The sequence below is a fragment of the Lissotriton helveticus genome, chromosome 7, assembly GCF_964261635.1.
Source record: "Lissotriton helveticus chromosome 7, aLisHel1.1, whole genome shotgun sequence".
Classification (NCBI taxonomy): domain Eukaryota; kingdom Metazoa; phylum Chordata; class Amphibia; order Caudata; family Salamandridae; genus Lissotriton; species Lissotriton helveticus.
Window position 1 is genome coordinate 1168135726 of NC_136068.1, and position 15306 is coordinate 1168151031.

At 49.5% G+C, this 15306-nt stretch overlaps 1 protein-coding gene across 4 annotated transcripts in view; it reads right to left on the bottom strand.

Annotated features, from left to right (window-relative positions):
* AXIN2 (axin 2) overlaps positions 1-15306 on the bottom strand; it is a 49603-nt gene that overhangs the window by 28670 nt on the left and 5627 nt on the right. For all 4 annotated transcript variants that reach the window (XR_013598788.1, XM_078654306.1, XM_078654305.1 and 1 more), the window contains one exon: positions 14296-15218. Coding sequence is in view for 3 of the 4 variants with exons in the window: in XM_078654306.1 (XP_078510432.1) it covers positions 14296-15104 (809 nt within the window). In the remaining variant the exon portion in view is untranslated. Of the gene's footprint in view, positions 1-14295; positions 15219-15306 lie in introns of those variants that run through there.

The following is a 15306-nucleotide window of genomic DNA, read 5'->3' on the forward strand; positions in this document are numbered from 1 at the left end:
GGGACTTCTGGCAACACAGAATCATAATTGGAGAAATAGTATTCAAAACTATCTCTCTCATAAAATATACTAAGCAATAAGCTACATGTAATGCCATATGTCAGAGGGAGGTGATGATATCGAATTCCTTCATCTACAGACGCAGGCAACTGCATGCAGACGTAGCAATCCTTAACCTCCATGGCATCCACGTATTCATACAAAAGTTTAGCATAAGCATTTGACCTAAAGTCTCCTTGGGACTCGTCTACATGTAACCTGCGGGCTTCTGCAGCCAATAACGCTTTCTCTTGAGTGTTTTCCCTTTTCTCACCTGCAACAGTGGGTGTAAGTGTTACTACAGAATTCGCATCAGTTACCTTTACCTCTTCCTCATGTCCCTTTACATAAGAAATTGTTACCACTAAAGCTATTAATATTATCACTCCTACTATTAGTGTACCTATTATACATTTAGCTCTGCGGTTCGGGGTGCCGGCCTCCATTTCGTCAGACAATCTAGCTTTTCCCTTTCTCTTTGCAAAAAAAAAGTTCTTTTCCTCTCGTTCCTTTACAGTCTCTTTCAATCCCTTTTTTGTCTTTAGAATCCACACAGCTGGAGGCTGACAGCCTTTTTCGCAAAAAGTCCTTTCACAGTTCAAAAAGACAACCCTAGCCCTTCTCCATCCACTCAAGGGGTTCCCTAAAATTCTCTGCTTCCTGGGCGCTAGGTAATCTTCTTTCCTTCTGCTTGCTTTATTTACAAAGTCCTTTAACAATCGACTATTAGATTTGTGGTTGCAGCTTCAATAGCATAGTTCAATATTTCCATGCGAAGAGTATGCTCTTCATGTGCTGTTATCGTGGTACCAAAGTCGGGGAATTTCAATTCTGTAAGAAACATGTGTTTTAACTTGCTGAGGCGGGGAGGTCTGGGGAGCACGAATGTTAGTGACCCTTCTTGTTCGACACCGGGTACCAACAGTTGTATTTCCACGGTGATAATGGGCTCAGAACTGGACACCACCACCGCTCGGATCCTCCCTGTCTCCGGTTTCACAGACATTTGTCGCCAGATATGTCCACTCAGGTGTGGAGTATCTTCTGTTAGGCACACGCACTCTTCTTGACCTTCTTCGGTCTGGTGCTTCAGCGCCCTGAGCACCTTCTTCTGGGTCTGAGTCTTCTGATATCGGAGGAAGGGTTGCTTCTGGAGTTGACCTCAGGCTAGAACTTCTTCTTTGCGGCCAATTTGCTTCTCCACGTGCCCTTCTACTCCTTCTCCTTCTGGTCTGTTCTCGCTCTCTTTCAGACCTGTCAGGGTCAGACTCGTACTCCCAGCTGTCTTCTCCTTCTGTAGCGTCTTCTGTTTCGCTGTTGTACTGACCGTCCTCAGCTTGGTCAGACTCGTTCCCTGCTTCCACTGGCACCTCTACAGCTTGGCTAGCCCCCTCTATGGCTTCTTGGTCCTCAGCTGGACGTCCATCCGAGAGAGGAGCTGCTTCCAGAGGTGCTGGAACCCTTTTCGTATGCGACGCGTGTATCCAGTTGGGCAGGCCTCCCACCTTTACAGCTGTACTTGTGATCAGGATGACCTGGTAGGGCCCACGCCAACGAATATCCAAGCAGCTTCTTCTCACATGTTTCTTCACCAGGACCCAGTCCCCAGGATACAGGTCATGGCAAGGGCCCTGGCACGCTGGAACCTCTGCAGCCTGCACCTGAAGGGACACAGAACGCATGGCGTCAGACAGCCCCTTACAATAGTCCAGGATCATATCATCTGTGATATTTAACAGTGCAGTAGCTGGAATAGATGGCAGTCTCATTGCTCTCCCCATTAACACCTCATGTGGTGACAACCCTGTTCTTCTGTCTGGGGTACTACGAAGGCTCATGAGTACCAATGGCAGGGCGTCAGGCCAATTCAGGGTCGTTGAGGAGCAAACTTTCGCTATTCTGGACTTGATCGTGCCATTAATTTGTTCCACAATTCCTGAGGCTTCTGGTCGGTAACTGCAATGGAGCTTTTGGTCGATATTCAGTGCAACACAAATCATCTTCACAAGCTCGCTGTTAAAATGTGTTCCCCTATCTGATTCCAAAAAGGCCGGCACCCCGAACCGAGGGATAAGTTCTCTAAGCAGTAACTTAGCCACTGTGAGGGTGTCGCACCTACGTGTAGGGTATGCCTCAACCCATCTGGAGAACACACAAACAACCACCAGGACATAGCGGAGGCGGTTGCATCTTGGCATTTCAATGAAATCTATCTGCATTCTGTTGAATGGACCTCCAGACCTTCCTATGTGACTTAGTGCAACTGGTGTTCTTTTCCCTACATTCAGCTGCTGGCAGGTCACACAACGCTGGCACACTGCTTCTGCTGCTATTCTAAACTTAGGATTGTACCAAGTCTGTCTAAACACTCTCAGCATAGCATCTCTCCCTAAGTGTACGGGACCATGTATGAGTCTAGCCATTGGACTCACCATCTCATTGGGCAACACTGCTCTGCCGTCTGCTGAGACCCAAAAATGAGTCTCACCCACTACACATCCTGCCTTTACCCATGTTTCCTTTTCTGAATCAGGAGCATTTTCTTGCATGGTTGACAATTCATCCCAAGTATCAACAGTTTCCAGTATCATGGCTAATTCAGTTCTCACATTTATTCCACCCACATCCACCTCTGTGAAAGAGTAACCTTGTTCTGCGCAATACCGCGCAACTTCATCAGCATATCTATTGCCTTTCGAAACAAAGTCCTCATTTTTGGTATGTGCGATGCACTTTACAACTGCGATACTTGCTGGACATTGCAATGCTTCTAACAACAAGCGCACAAACTCTCCATTGCGAATGGGAGAGCCTGAAGAAGTCATGAACCCTCTTTGAGACCATAACTGCCCGTAATCATGAACTACCCCAAACCCGTATTGGCTGTCGGTGTAGATGGTGACTCGAATTTGATTGCCTGCTAAGCAAGCACGTGTTAGGGCAATAATCTCGGCTACCTGAGCGGAGTGTACTCCTTCCAGGCACCCAGCTTCCACAACTCCTTCAATTGTACAAACAGCATAAGCTGCTCTCAACTGCCCAACTTCGTCTCTTACACATGAGCCATCGACAAAGAAAACTTCATCTGGGTCCGTCAGTGGCTCATCTACGATGTCGGGTCTGGGTTTGGTGCATAGTTCAGTCACATCGAGACAGTCATGGTCTGTATATTCATCATCATCATCAATATCATTTGGAAGTGGCATTAAGGTAGCAGGGTTCAAAACAGAGCATCTCTTGAGGGTCACGTTCTCTGCAGCAAGAATAACTTGCTCATAGCGCGTGAGCCTGCTATTGGTCAGATGCTGTGTTTTGGTCCTGGTCATCAACAGTTCAACAGAATGTGGCACGCACACCTCTAACGGGTGCCCCATGACGATATTTTCACATCTCTCAATGCTGACACCCGTTGCAGCAACGGATTTGAGACATCCGGGCAACGCTGCGGCTACTGGGTCTAAAGTAGCCGAGAAATAAGCAACTGGTCTACGGGCATTCCCATGGATTTGGACCAACACAGACAACGCACAACCTTCTCTCTCACAACAGTAAAGAAAGAATTGTTTATTGTAATCAGGCATTCCCAATGCCGGAGCACGACACAGGTCCTCTCGCAACTGTAGGAACGCCATCAAACAGTCTTTGTCCCATGGTACCGGATCACTCACCTCTTTGTGCGTCAGTTTTTGCAAGGGCTTTGCTTTCAGTGAAAAGTTCACGATCCACTGTCGGCAATAACCCACCATCCCTAGGAACATCCTGACCTCTCTCTGTGTCTGAGGCGCGTTCATTTTCATGATCGCCTCTATCCTATCTGGTGACACTTTTCGTTTGCCTTTCTCAATTCTGTGTCCCAAGTACTGTACTTCTGTCAGGCAGTACTGCAATTTTCCCGGGGACACCTTGTGCCCATTGGCAGCTAGGTGATTTAACAAAGCAATGGAATCTTCCCTGCAAGCTTCTTCTGTTTCTGACGCCACAAGGAGGTCGTCTATGTACTGGACCAGAACTGACTTCTGGGGCAGCACTAGACTTTCAAGATTTTTCTTCAGAAGCTGGTTAAAGATCGATGGACTCTCTGTATACCCCTGAGGGATACGACACCATGTTAGGACGCGATTTTCCAGCTTAAATGCGAAAAGAAAATGGCTATCTTCGTCCAAAGGGATCGAAAAGAAAGCCTGACAAAGATCGATCACAGTGAACCACTCAGCTTGGAATGGAATCTGAAACAGTATCACTGATGGATTCGGTACCACTGGACAACATGAAACGACTATGTTATTAATCTTTCGCAGGTCCTGTACTATCCGAAATTTCCCATTGGGTTTCTGCAGACCCATAATCGGGGAGTTGCATGGACTACCCACAATTTCTTTCAGTATTCCCTGTTTAATCATGGACTCGATCACGGGTTTTATGCCTGCAATCGTTTCTGGAGTCAATTTATACTGGGGTGTTCTTGGGAACTCAGCATGCGGTTTCACTACAATTTTCACTGGGTCCACCCCTTTGACTAATCCAATCTCTTCCCCAGTGAAATCCCATACCTCTGATGCCACTGTCTCTCTCAAATCCCAGGGAAGCTCGTCTACTGTCAAAGTAGGGTACAGCTCCACACATATTCTTGAGTTTGCAACTTTGAAATCTGCATCATCATCATTAGTCAATACCTCCACTCCCTGGGGTGTACAATATATAGTACAATTCAATTTGCACAACAGGTCTCTTCCTAGCAGACACACAGGGCTTGAATCGCAAACCACAAATTGGTGCTCATCGCTGTACTTCCCTATTTTCACCTGTACCGGTTCTGTCAATTGGCTGGTTATTCTCCTGTTTGCGACCCCTACCACCTGTATGGTCTCTCCAGACATGGGCAGGTCTGGAACTGCAGCTGATCTGATCGTGGATCTAGTGGCTCCTGTGTCCACCAGAAATGTCGTAGGGCACCCTGCTACTTCTGCTTCCACATAGGGTCCCCTCTGATCTACCTCTAAGGCTGCCCCAAGGGTGCAGTCTTCTCTTTCCACTCTCTGTCCGGTTAATGGGTCCACATAATAGCATTTTTCACCTTCCACAAACAGGGGCATTTGTCTATAGGTCTTACCCATACTCCCTACTCGAGGAGGTTGCGGGAACTGGGCTCGGGGAGGAGCCCCCCCCCCTTTGAGCACCTTTCCTTGGTATGGCGTCGCCCCTCTCATAGGTGCGCTCTGGACCTCTTCCTCCTCTATCTCTTGCTCTCCGATCTCTACATTGTAAGGGCACTCGCGTTTCCAATGCCCCAACTCGTTGCACTGGTGGCACCTAGTCGTTTTCTTCAAGGTAGCTATGTCTACTCTGGGTCTGAAGGTAGTACTCTCCTCATTACCCTTGTTCTGACTGTACTGCTTCTTACCTCCTGTACCTGTCCCTTGCTGCTGTTGTTGCGGTCCCCCCTTTCCTGCTGCCTGCAATTGTACCACCATCAGCTTCTCTTTTAGTTTCTTAGCCTTGGAGTCTACCTCATCACAGCAGTACCTGGCATATCTCAGTATTTCATCTAGGGGTCTACTTTGCCAACAAATCGAGTGTTGCTGAATCATTAAACTAATATCCGGTCTCAGTCCCAGGACGAACTTGGACACGAATTGCCCTATGTCCTTTGGATCCATTACATCCAAGCCGCTATACTGTTTAAACGCCTTCAGCAATCTCTCGTAATATTCATGGACTGTCTCTTTGGGTTCCTGTCTCGTTCTGTCTATTCTGACCCAATCTATGTCTTGCATTGGCACCTTCTCTTTCAGCCAAGTCATCACTCTCTCGAATTTTGCCATCACGATCTCGGACGGCCCATTAGTCCTAGCATCTCTCTCTGGTTCCGTTGTGGGCCACTCAGCGCTAACCTTGCATGCTGTCCACAGATCTCCTGGTACTACAATGTCAAACAGCGTGTTCAGATCTATCCATAGGACTTTTGAGATCTTCACAAACCTCTCGACTTGCTTGTACCACTCCACGGGGCTCTCTCGTAACTTGGGGAAAGATGTGGTAAAAGCAGCTAAATCTCCCCTACTCCAAGGGACATGTACATAGCTCCCATTGGCAACTTCACGCAAAGGGTAAGCTTCTATTCCCTGCTGTCCTGGTGTTATACCAATCATGCTTCTTCTGCCGGTCCCTTTCTTGGACCACCTCTCTTCCCATTTATCTAGTGCCCTCCATGTCCTTATTCCAGTAATCAGTTCCCTTATGTGTGTTTTCAGCCCAATCGTTCTCCTCTCATCTAGATCTCGATCTGAGTAATGTAGCCTGTGGTTACCCTGTAATGCTTTGGTTCTTGACAAGTCCACCATATATTTGCCTGCTAGTTCGACTAACTTCTCATGGACTGCTCTCGCCTTTCGTGTGATGTCCTTTGCCATATACAGTATTTCATCCTGTTCATACATTTCCATTCTTTCTAAAGGCAGGGTACCATCTACCATGTCATCCAGATCTGACCTTAAGCTGGAGACATCAAGTCTCTTGGCTTTTATCTCAGCTCGCAATATGTCTTTTGAAGGGGGCTCACTGGTCTCCCTACCATCCCAACTTCGAGCTCTGCGTTTGGGCTCAGGAGAATTAATGGGTGGCCTCCCTTGCTCCCATCTCTCCAGGTCCCATGCTCGGCCATCCAATCTTGGAAGGTGATGGAACACGGGCCTTTTATCCCTACTCTCTCTCTGCCCACTCTCGTCTTCTTCTCTCCTCTCACCGCACATCTCTCTGTTATTTTCCCTCTGGTCGCTACACTCCCTTTGCCTCGTATCGCTCAGTATCCGATACGATCCTTCCTGGTTCCCCATATTCCCTGGGCTGCGCTCATTTCTGTCATCACAGGGACTATGGTGCGACCTCTCACAACTCCCATTCTGTTCTCTGGTGCCAGGCACACAGTGTGGACACTTAAAGCTGTTCCTGTACTCTTGCGCTCTCCTCTCCCCTTTACTGAGTATTGGGCACGCCACCCCTTCACTCCCGGGGCCCCCGTTTTCCAGGTCTGTTCTACCTCCATTTCGGGCCCAATGGGTGACTCCCCTACTCCCTCTACAGTCCCACTCCGGGCTACTCTCCCCAGCCCCGCAGTGAGTTCGTGCTCTGCTGTCCTGACTTTCCCTTTCTGCTTCTGCAGCATTGATGCACTTTTGAGCCTTCACTGCCTCGTCCCACTGCTTCATGTACTCATTTAGCTCTTGAAAGGATTTTCGTCCAGATCCCCTCAGATCCATTGGCCATCTAGGGCCCCCAGGATCTCCTCCTGGGTCCCCTGCTGTGTGCATCGGGGTACTCCACTCTCTGGGTATTGGCATCTGACTTGGGGAATTAGTGGTATCGTTCCTCCTTGCCTGCTCTGCTCTTTCTCTGTCTTTCCGTTTCCGTTCTTCCCCTCTTGCTCTCTCTTGGTCATATATCGATATTATAGGACCTATGGTAACAGGTACCTGTAGTGCATCTGGTAATGGGTAGGATGTGGCGCTTTCCGTTTCCGGCGCTCTTTGTACCACAAACCTACCGACTACCTGTTGCACCTGACTAGGCTGGAGCAACTCTTTCTTTGGCTCAGGATCCCACTCTGAACTGGGAAGCAGTCTATGCTCTCCTGCATTGCCCCCCTTTTCTCCTTCAGTATTCTCGACCTCTCCCCCTGCTCTATTATACGGGGGTGGCCTGTCTGTCAGTAATCTGTTTATCAGGCTGTCCTCTGTTTCGCTCTCGTCGTCTTCTTCTATGGGGCTTTTATTTACTGGCGCCTCTAACACTGGGTACAGTTTATTTATTTCCAAATTATGCACTCTCCATCTTTTAGCATCCGCATCCCACCTGGCATCCTGTACTGCCCTTACCGAGCGTTTCACCCTTTCTTGTCGTCTGTTCATATTCCTTTCATGCGCTGCCCTAAGCCATGCCTCAAGGGCTTCAAACTGGGTTGGTCTAGGCAAGGGTCTCTTTGAGGTCATGACTGATTTCAATCGATGTAACACCTCTAATCTGAACGTCCCGTACTTCGGGAACGTCAGTTCCTCATTTCCTTCAGTAATCTTACTCCACTCTGATATCCAAAGGATCGTATGCAACCCAACATTTACTGCCATATAACGAGCTGGCGTACCCTCCGGCGGGGCTTCTTCCCCTTCATACGATCCTCGCCTCTCTTTCTTAAACAGCGCTTTCAACCATTTAAAACACTTCATAATTATGCGCACAAAATCCAGCCTCGCTACTCTGTTTACTTCCTGATGACAATCCACCAATCCTGTCGCGGCTTTTTTTGCTTGGCCTATCACAGCGCGGTTTTTCTCCTGTCGGCCAATCACGTCGCGACCCTGTATGACGTGTTCGCTAGCTGGCCTATCACAGCGCGGTCTTTCTCCGGTCAGCCAATCACTGCGCGACACCACCTGACGTCTCTTTTCTCCGCTTCGCAGCAGCACCCCTCCTTTCTCAACTCGTCTCCCGGTTATGCATGCGTCCCATTCATACACTGAAAAATGACTACTTCCGACCAAGCGGTCACTTCTCTCGACTGTACGTCCACAGTCTATCTGTAATTGTCAACACAACTGACGAGATGTCTATCGTCTTTCTGATAGGTTACTTACACACACAGTAACTTCCGACCAGCGTCCGTTACTCACGCACTCACTCTTACGTTCCCCCTATCTCGGTCTCTCGGGTGATCAATGGTACCTCATGACCCCCTTCACACTAGTTGACAATTACTCTGGGTGTCCGATACACCCGAACCACTTAAGCTCTCCTTGAACTTAAGATTTCCACCGGTTGCGCGCGCTCACAACCTGTTCCACAGTCACTCTACAGACATTCAACTCCGCCAAACATTACAACATAGATACAATACAAAAACACCGCAATCTAACACGCATAACCCTTTATACTCACTCTCTCTGATACTGCTGCTTTTTCTGTCTCACGTCATCCGGATCTTCATCTGCGGGCTGTTCTTCCGATCATCGATTTCTAGGGGCCTTGGGGTAAGCTAACCTGGCCTAGGTCACCGTCCTCAAGAAGGCAACCATCCTCTATAGCTACCAACTGAAAGGGCGAGATTTTGATCGATATCTTATATCTATTGATCCAAACCTCGATCTGGTCGACTGAACCTTTATTGCCTGTCTTGGAAGGAAACAGTACACCTATCTGCAAATTAGTTCACCCAAGAAAGGACTCTACTCTCAAAGATCACGGACAACTTCTAGGTTTCAAAAGTTTATTGTAAAGATATAATGAGCTGCAAATACAAGCATCTCAGAATGAGATTCACGAGATACACAGGTCCAATTACATACATGTGCTCTCGAAAAGTCCTCAGACGAGCAACAGAAATCACTAACACAAGTTCTAAAAATAGCAAAGCTATCAGCATAGACGCATATCTCTCCTTCATTTAGGTTGGAGGAAAACAAACACAGGTTAGGCGTCCCTACCCTGTTCTAGATGGTATCCCTACTTAACCAAATCCCAACCTAACAAAGGTGTCAGCAATGAATGACCCCCAAGGGAAGTCACCCACTCTAAGTCTCTTGGTGAAAACCTAAAGTTCTCCAGTCATGACCCCTCACTGCCTACCCATCCGCTCTCTAAAGGGTCCTCAGGTCTCTGCTCTAACTCCACCCAGGGGTGCTGTCCCTAATACAAAACAGTCAACAACATTTGAGACGCCCCTTGCGAAACGCCTCTCACGTGGTGCAACTTCAGGCTTTTTCCATGATGCTTTGTATTGGGCCTCAGACGTTAGAGTTGACCTTGCTTCTCAGTCTCTTCTCCGGCCCGCTGATACCCCTTAAACATTCCAGAACCCTCCTCCATGTCTGGGCCGTCTACTGAACAGACCTCTATTCATTCACTTATAATTGGATCCCCCCTTTCCTGTTGCAGACAGATATCTGCCGCCAAGAACCCAACTCTCATAGACTTCTAAAAAGGCTTGCAACATTTCTCAGCCCAGACATGTACGTGTAAATCAATGCTAAAACATTTCAGGCCTACAATATTTCACATTATGATTATAGCATTCAATTTCTTCATTTAATTAAAGCATGTTAAAACTCTTATTCTATTATTTAGAAAACATTACTCTAAATCATGGCCCATTAATGCAATGACCAAAAACGTTAAACAATCTGTGTCGTGAAAAGAAACACCTTCCCTTTTAGCTCCAGCTCTGGCCCTGAGGCCTACCACGTTCTGCGTTTTACCACAGACCATCTTATATGTTAACAGCTACACGACATAGATTCAAAATAATCACGTCTAATAAAATCATATAATGTCACACATTTCTGTATTAGTTCCACTTCTACTTAAATCTCTATATTAGCTATACATTTAGAATATAATTTCAGATACTATTAGCACTCATGGCATTTCTCATCATGACTTGTGCTTACTATAGGTAAGTGTGATGTACTCATACATTTATATCAGTTTGCGCTCTCTCACATGCATAGCGCCGATAGCTATGTGGCAATCGGGGTGAAGCTGAGTTCTTATAAGTGCTGTGCACACTACTGACCGGTTATTAGTAGCTATGTATAACAAGAGAACTGACTGCAAGTGCCAAGACGTTAAGTGCTGTTGGTTGAAAAGGTGTAACCTTTTATTTGGGGCATGAAGCCATTCGTTAGCACAACCATGTGCAGTATATCACACCTGCCAAGTGTCCCCGTGCTATTGAAGGGAAAGTTGTTAGCCAGAGACCAGTTAGGTCCGGGATTTTGTAACTTCACGTCGTGCGCGCGGACTCCGAAATCTCGGCACTTGTATGGAAGTCTCATGCCCCTGTCTGTTTACAGGAACAGGACAGCTGCCTCGACTTGGCGCAGGGCGCGTCGTCCCGCTACGTGTTGTCGTGTGTACCCCTTGCCTCTGGGTGCCCACTTCCGGCCTCTCTGGGCGGGCGCTGGGCCCCTCCGAGAGCAGCCGCAGCGTCTCTCTCTCTGCCAGTAAAAACAGAAGGCTTTTGCACAGGGGGCTTAAGCAGAGAAATGCATAGCACGGGGCGGACGAGAAAGGGCTCTCGGTGAGATAAGTCCTGGGGGCTCTGCTACTGCAGTAGGCCTCGTCCGAGGGGTGCTTGGGGGGCATAAGACGGGGTGGCACGCGTGGGCCCCCCGGGCCTGGCCTGACATTTCAAAGCATCGAGTGTGATGCTCACTACATCCCAGTAGTGCACCGTCTATCCGAGGCCAGAAAGTTTATAGTCTTAGCGGCTCACCAGGGGCGCCGCGCCTGGAAGGCAAGCATGGGCCTCAAAGCAGCACTGCGTCCTGCTGCTGCGGCAATGCTACTTCTGAAAGGCCCGCAGGGCCGGGGCAGTCACGCGCCTTTGCATGGAAGAGGGAGAGTCCTTTTCATGACAGCCATCGAGACCTTCAAAAGACGCGAGGCCGGACCCGTAGGCCCCGAAGGAGGACTAATGCTTCTAGCCGAGGCCTTGCTGGGAGGGGTCTGGACCGTCTAACTCTTCCCAGAAAGTTGGGCGCACCCGGACAAGAGGAAAACCTAACCACAAACAGACAAGGCATGAACCAGAAAATGCATCCCTTCAAAGTGGACATGACAAACTCATAAAACGAGAACAGGTCACAGAAATTCCGCTCCCACATTAGGAGCACGCGTTCAAACGTGGGGTCGTGGGCATGTCCCTGCATCTTTACAGGGCGGAGTCAACCTCAAAACGTAAACAAGGCTTTGCAGCAACATCGAACCTCAGTGTTCATATGTTTTAATGTGCCCCGCTATTTTACCCAACAACAGCAAATCGGCCCAAAAGGGATGAAAAGCTAAGTCAGTCCAGCCGAACACATGACATTCAGTTAACCGATACATTTACAGTATCTCCATTAATTAGCGCGCTCATTATTAACATCATAATCACCGCATTTCAAAAAATATCAGCTGCAATAAATAAATATATGATTAAATAAAATAAGCAAAGTACAAGGAAACTCGCACAAAACGGCTCCTTCGGTGTGATAGCGCCCTCTGCGTGAATCAGGCGGAAAGACGCTACTGCAAGACGACAGGTGGAAAGAAACATGGAAATGCAACTCCAATTTCCATGTGTCATGAATAGTTTCTCGATCCTTGGAGCTGGTCCATGACGACCCATATGATTTAATATCAATGGCCATAAACCGCACCAGCCAGCATTGTTATTTTTTTCTACAGAAAGTGCAAGAACAACATGCACCCCAGCATAGCATCTGCGCTGGGAAAATACAGTTCATCGAAGTGACCAAGCCTGATGCAGACAGAGCGGAGAAGGGATGCAGATAGAGCAAGGGCGGATCTGGAGACCAATCACGTGCCATTAAAATCCAAGAAGGTAGCAGGCTGGAATGGCTAGGCAACTAATAGAAAAGTCCCAGCTGAGCATGGTGCACGCTACGGTTACTTCTCCCATCTCCACTCTCACGGAGCTACAGCTCACATCCACCGCACCCTGCCAGGGTCCCAGCCTCCTAGAAAATGCTGATTTTCAAGCTATCTCCAAAAGAGAGCGATTGGACTGGAAAGCTCCAATCTCGGCTTCCTCGCCTATGTGGTCCTGGACAACTCTCGCTCTCCACGCTTTATTTGTAGTTTGAACCGCAAACATTTCGCTGCATTATGCATCAAAGCTGTGACTCGCTTACACAGCATTACATCCTCAAGCTGACGGCAGAAAATTAATTCAGCCGGGGGCGGCGGCAGGTGGGGATTCAGAGCGTCAGAAGTTTGCAAATTGCATCAATGAATCTTAAAAGCTACTACCCAGGTGGCACCGTAACTCTTTTTCTAACACGGGTCGAAAGATGCAAACACATGTGGATTTGCGCCCACAAACTAATGCTAATTGTGCCTTGCAAAGGGGCTCCGCGGGCACTGCGCACCGGTGGATGGTAGGGGGCGCAGCATCGCGGATGCGCTCCTAGGACCTCTGAAGGGACAGGAAGCGCTCGCAGCCAGCAGCGGGCCATGTGAGAGCGCGAGCAGGAGGCCTCGTGCTCAATAATGTGATGCTGTCCGGGAGGGGGTGGATGAGGAGGGAGTAATGGGACGCAGATGAGCCCCACCTCTGACTGTATCAAATCAAAGCCAGCAGGAAACCAGCGCAGCCCAGCTGCACCCTGAGATCACAGGCAGCACTGTAAGCAAACAGGATTGTCTAACATTACAAATGAATCCACTTGAACCCCCCTCCCCCTTCCCAAGCTGCCGACATGAAAGCGAGCAGGACTTTTTGGTCACGGTTGCCTAAAAGAGAAAAAAACTTCAGAAAACTAGCTCAAAAACTTTAAATCAGAGCTGGGAACTACTGTCAACGATAAAACATTTTTTTTTAAGTTTCACTGGTCGACAAAGGGGCACATTTTGATAATCAGTTGAAGCTATGGCCATGCAATTGACAATGAGCTACAGTAGATGTTTTTCCCTGAGATGGTGAATTGGGGTGTTGCGTGTCCCCATTACCCCAATACTATATATTTTTAAGTGTGTGCAGCGACGCCTGGATAACTCTTCGTTGAGGGGTCATTCCTTGCCCTCTCCCCTCTCAGGAGCTCAACAACCACGCACAGGAGCTTCCCAGACCCATCCACCCTGCACACCCACTGCCACCCATCTCAAACCGTATCCGGCGTCACTGCGGCTCCCTCGGCTTGAATGTTCCCTGGTGCCTGCCCAGGGCCTTTTAAATTAATGCAACTTTTTTTTTTTAAAGTTTGAGTTTAATGCAACTTTTTAACCCCCGAAGAAAGGGGCTCTCTCCCTATTCTCTGCTCTATGTCAAAACAAACAAAAATGGTTCTCTTCCATCCTGCACTCTAAAACCGCCATATGAGGCCACTCAGGTGCCAGGAGCACTCTCCTGCTCGACTCCTGCGTACGCCTATTTGCTTCGGGACGTGGATTTTCTCTCATGCTGCCCCCACACCCTTTCCTTCGCACACACTGCACTGCATTGGACCCATGCACTGCGCTGGCCACAGCCTCCCAGACTGCCTTCACTGTCTCTTCACTGTCTCCTCCCGCGCTGGCCACAGCCTCCCAGACTGCCTTCACTGTCTCTTCCCCCTGTGGAGATGTGCGCTCCACACACACCAGACACATCACTGCTACCCACCCCGGTGAGCCGCGCAGTGACGAGACACCCCATCACAGGTCACACTACAAACATAAACAGCAGATGGACACCTGCAAAGAAAGCACGCCAGCCACGCTCACCTGTAGCCGCTGTCCAGCGCCTCCGCTGCCCGCAGCTCCGCGGTGGCCCTCAGCGCCTTGCTGGACAGGCCCAGGGCCGAGGGCAGGCTCCGGTTGCGCAGCTCCACGCAGCTCCACTCCTCCTCCTCGTTCAGGGTGGGCAGGTAGCCGCAGACCACCTTGAGGCGGCCCAGCTCGGCGCCGTGCGCGTAGGCGGGGTTCTCGCCGCCGCTGCGCACGTACTCGAGGTAGATGTCGGAGGTGAGGAACATCTGGTAGGCGTTGTCCTCCATGGCGGTCTGCACCTCGGTCTGCGCCTGGTCGAAGGTGGTGGAGTCGATGGCGGCCCTCTTGACGCTGTCCTTGATGAAGGTCTTGGTGGCCGGCCTCAGCTGCTTGGAGACCACGCTGTTGTGCTCCACGTACCGCTTGTAGATGGCCTTGGCCACCCGCCACGTCTTGGCATCCTTGATGTCCATCTGCCGGAAACCATTGCAGGCGAACCAGAAGTCTAGGCTGTCCACGCACTTCTCCCGCTCCAGGAAGGACCGGTAGAGCTGGGCGCCATCCTGGTCGCTCAGCAGCGAGTGCAGGGACTTGGTCCACCTGGAGAGGGGCGAATCCGGGCAGGCGCTGCCCTCGGGCTCCCCCAGGCCGTCCTCATTCCTGCGGGGCGTGGAGGAGAGCGGCATGGCCTTGGCGACGCCGCCTTGGCTTCTGCTGGCTGGGCATGGCGTCTCCTCGCCCCCTGGCACCGGGGGGCGCGGGGCGTCCTCGCGGAAGCTGCTGCTGGGATCTGAGAGGTGCGTGCCCAGCACAGCACTAATCATGGCTCTCGCCAGGCCTTTATTGTGCGCTCTTTTTTTCAAGTTCCACAGTGAGCTGGCCCCCGCCTCTCCCTCCCCTCTTCAAGTCAGCAGGGATCCTTCGGAGCCTTCTCCGCTCTGAAAGAAGAAGAGAAAAAAAGAAAGTATTGATCTAATCCAAACCAGATCCGCCCCAACATCAAAGGCACAACGTAAACAGGCTTTT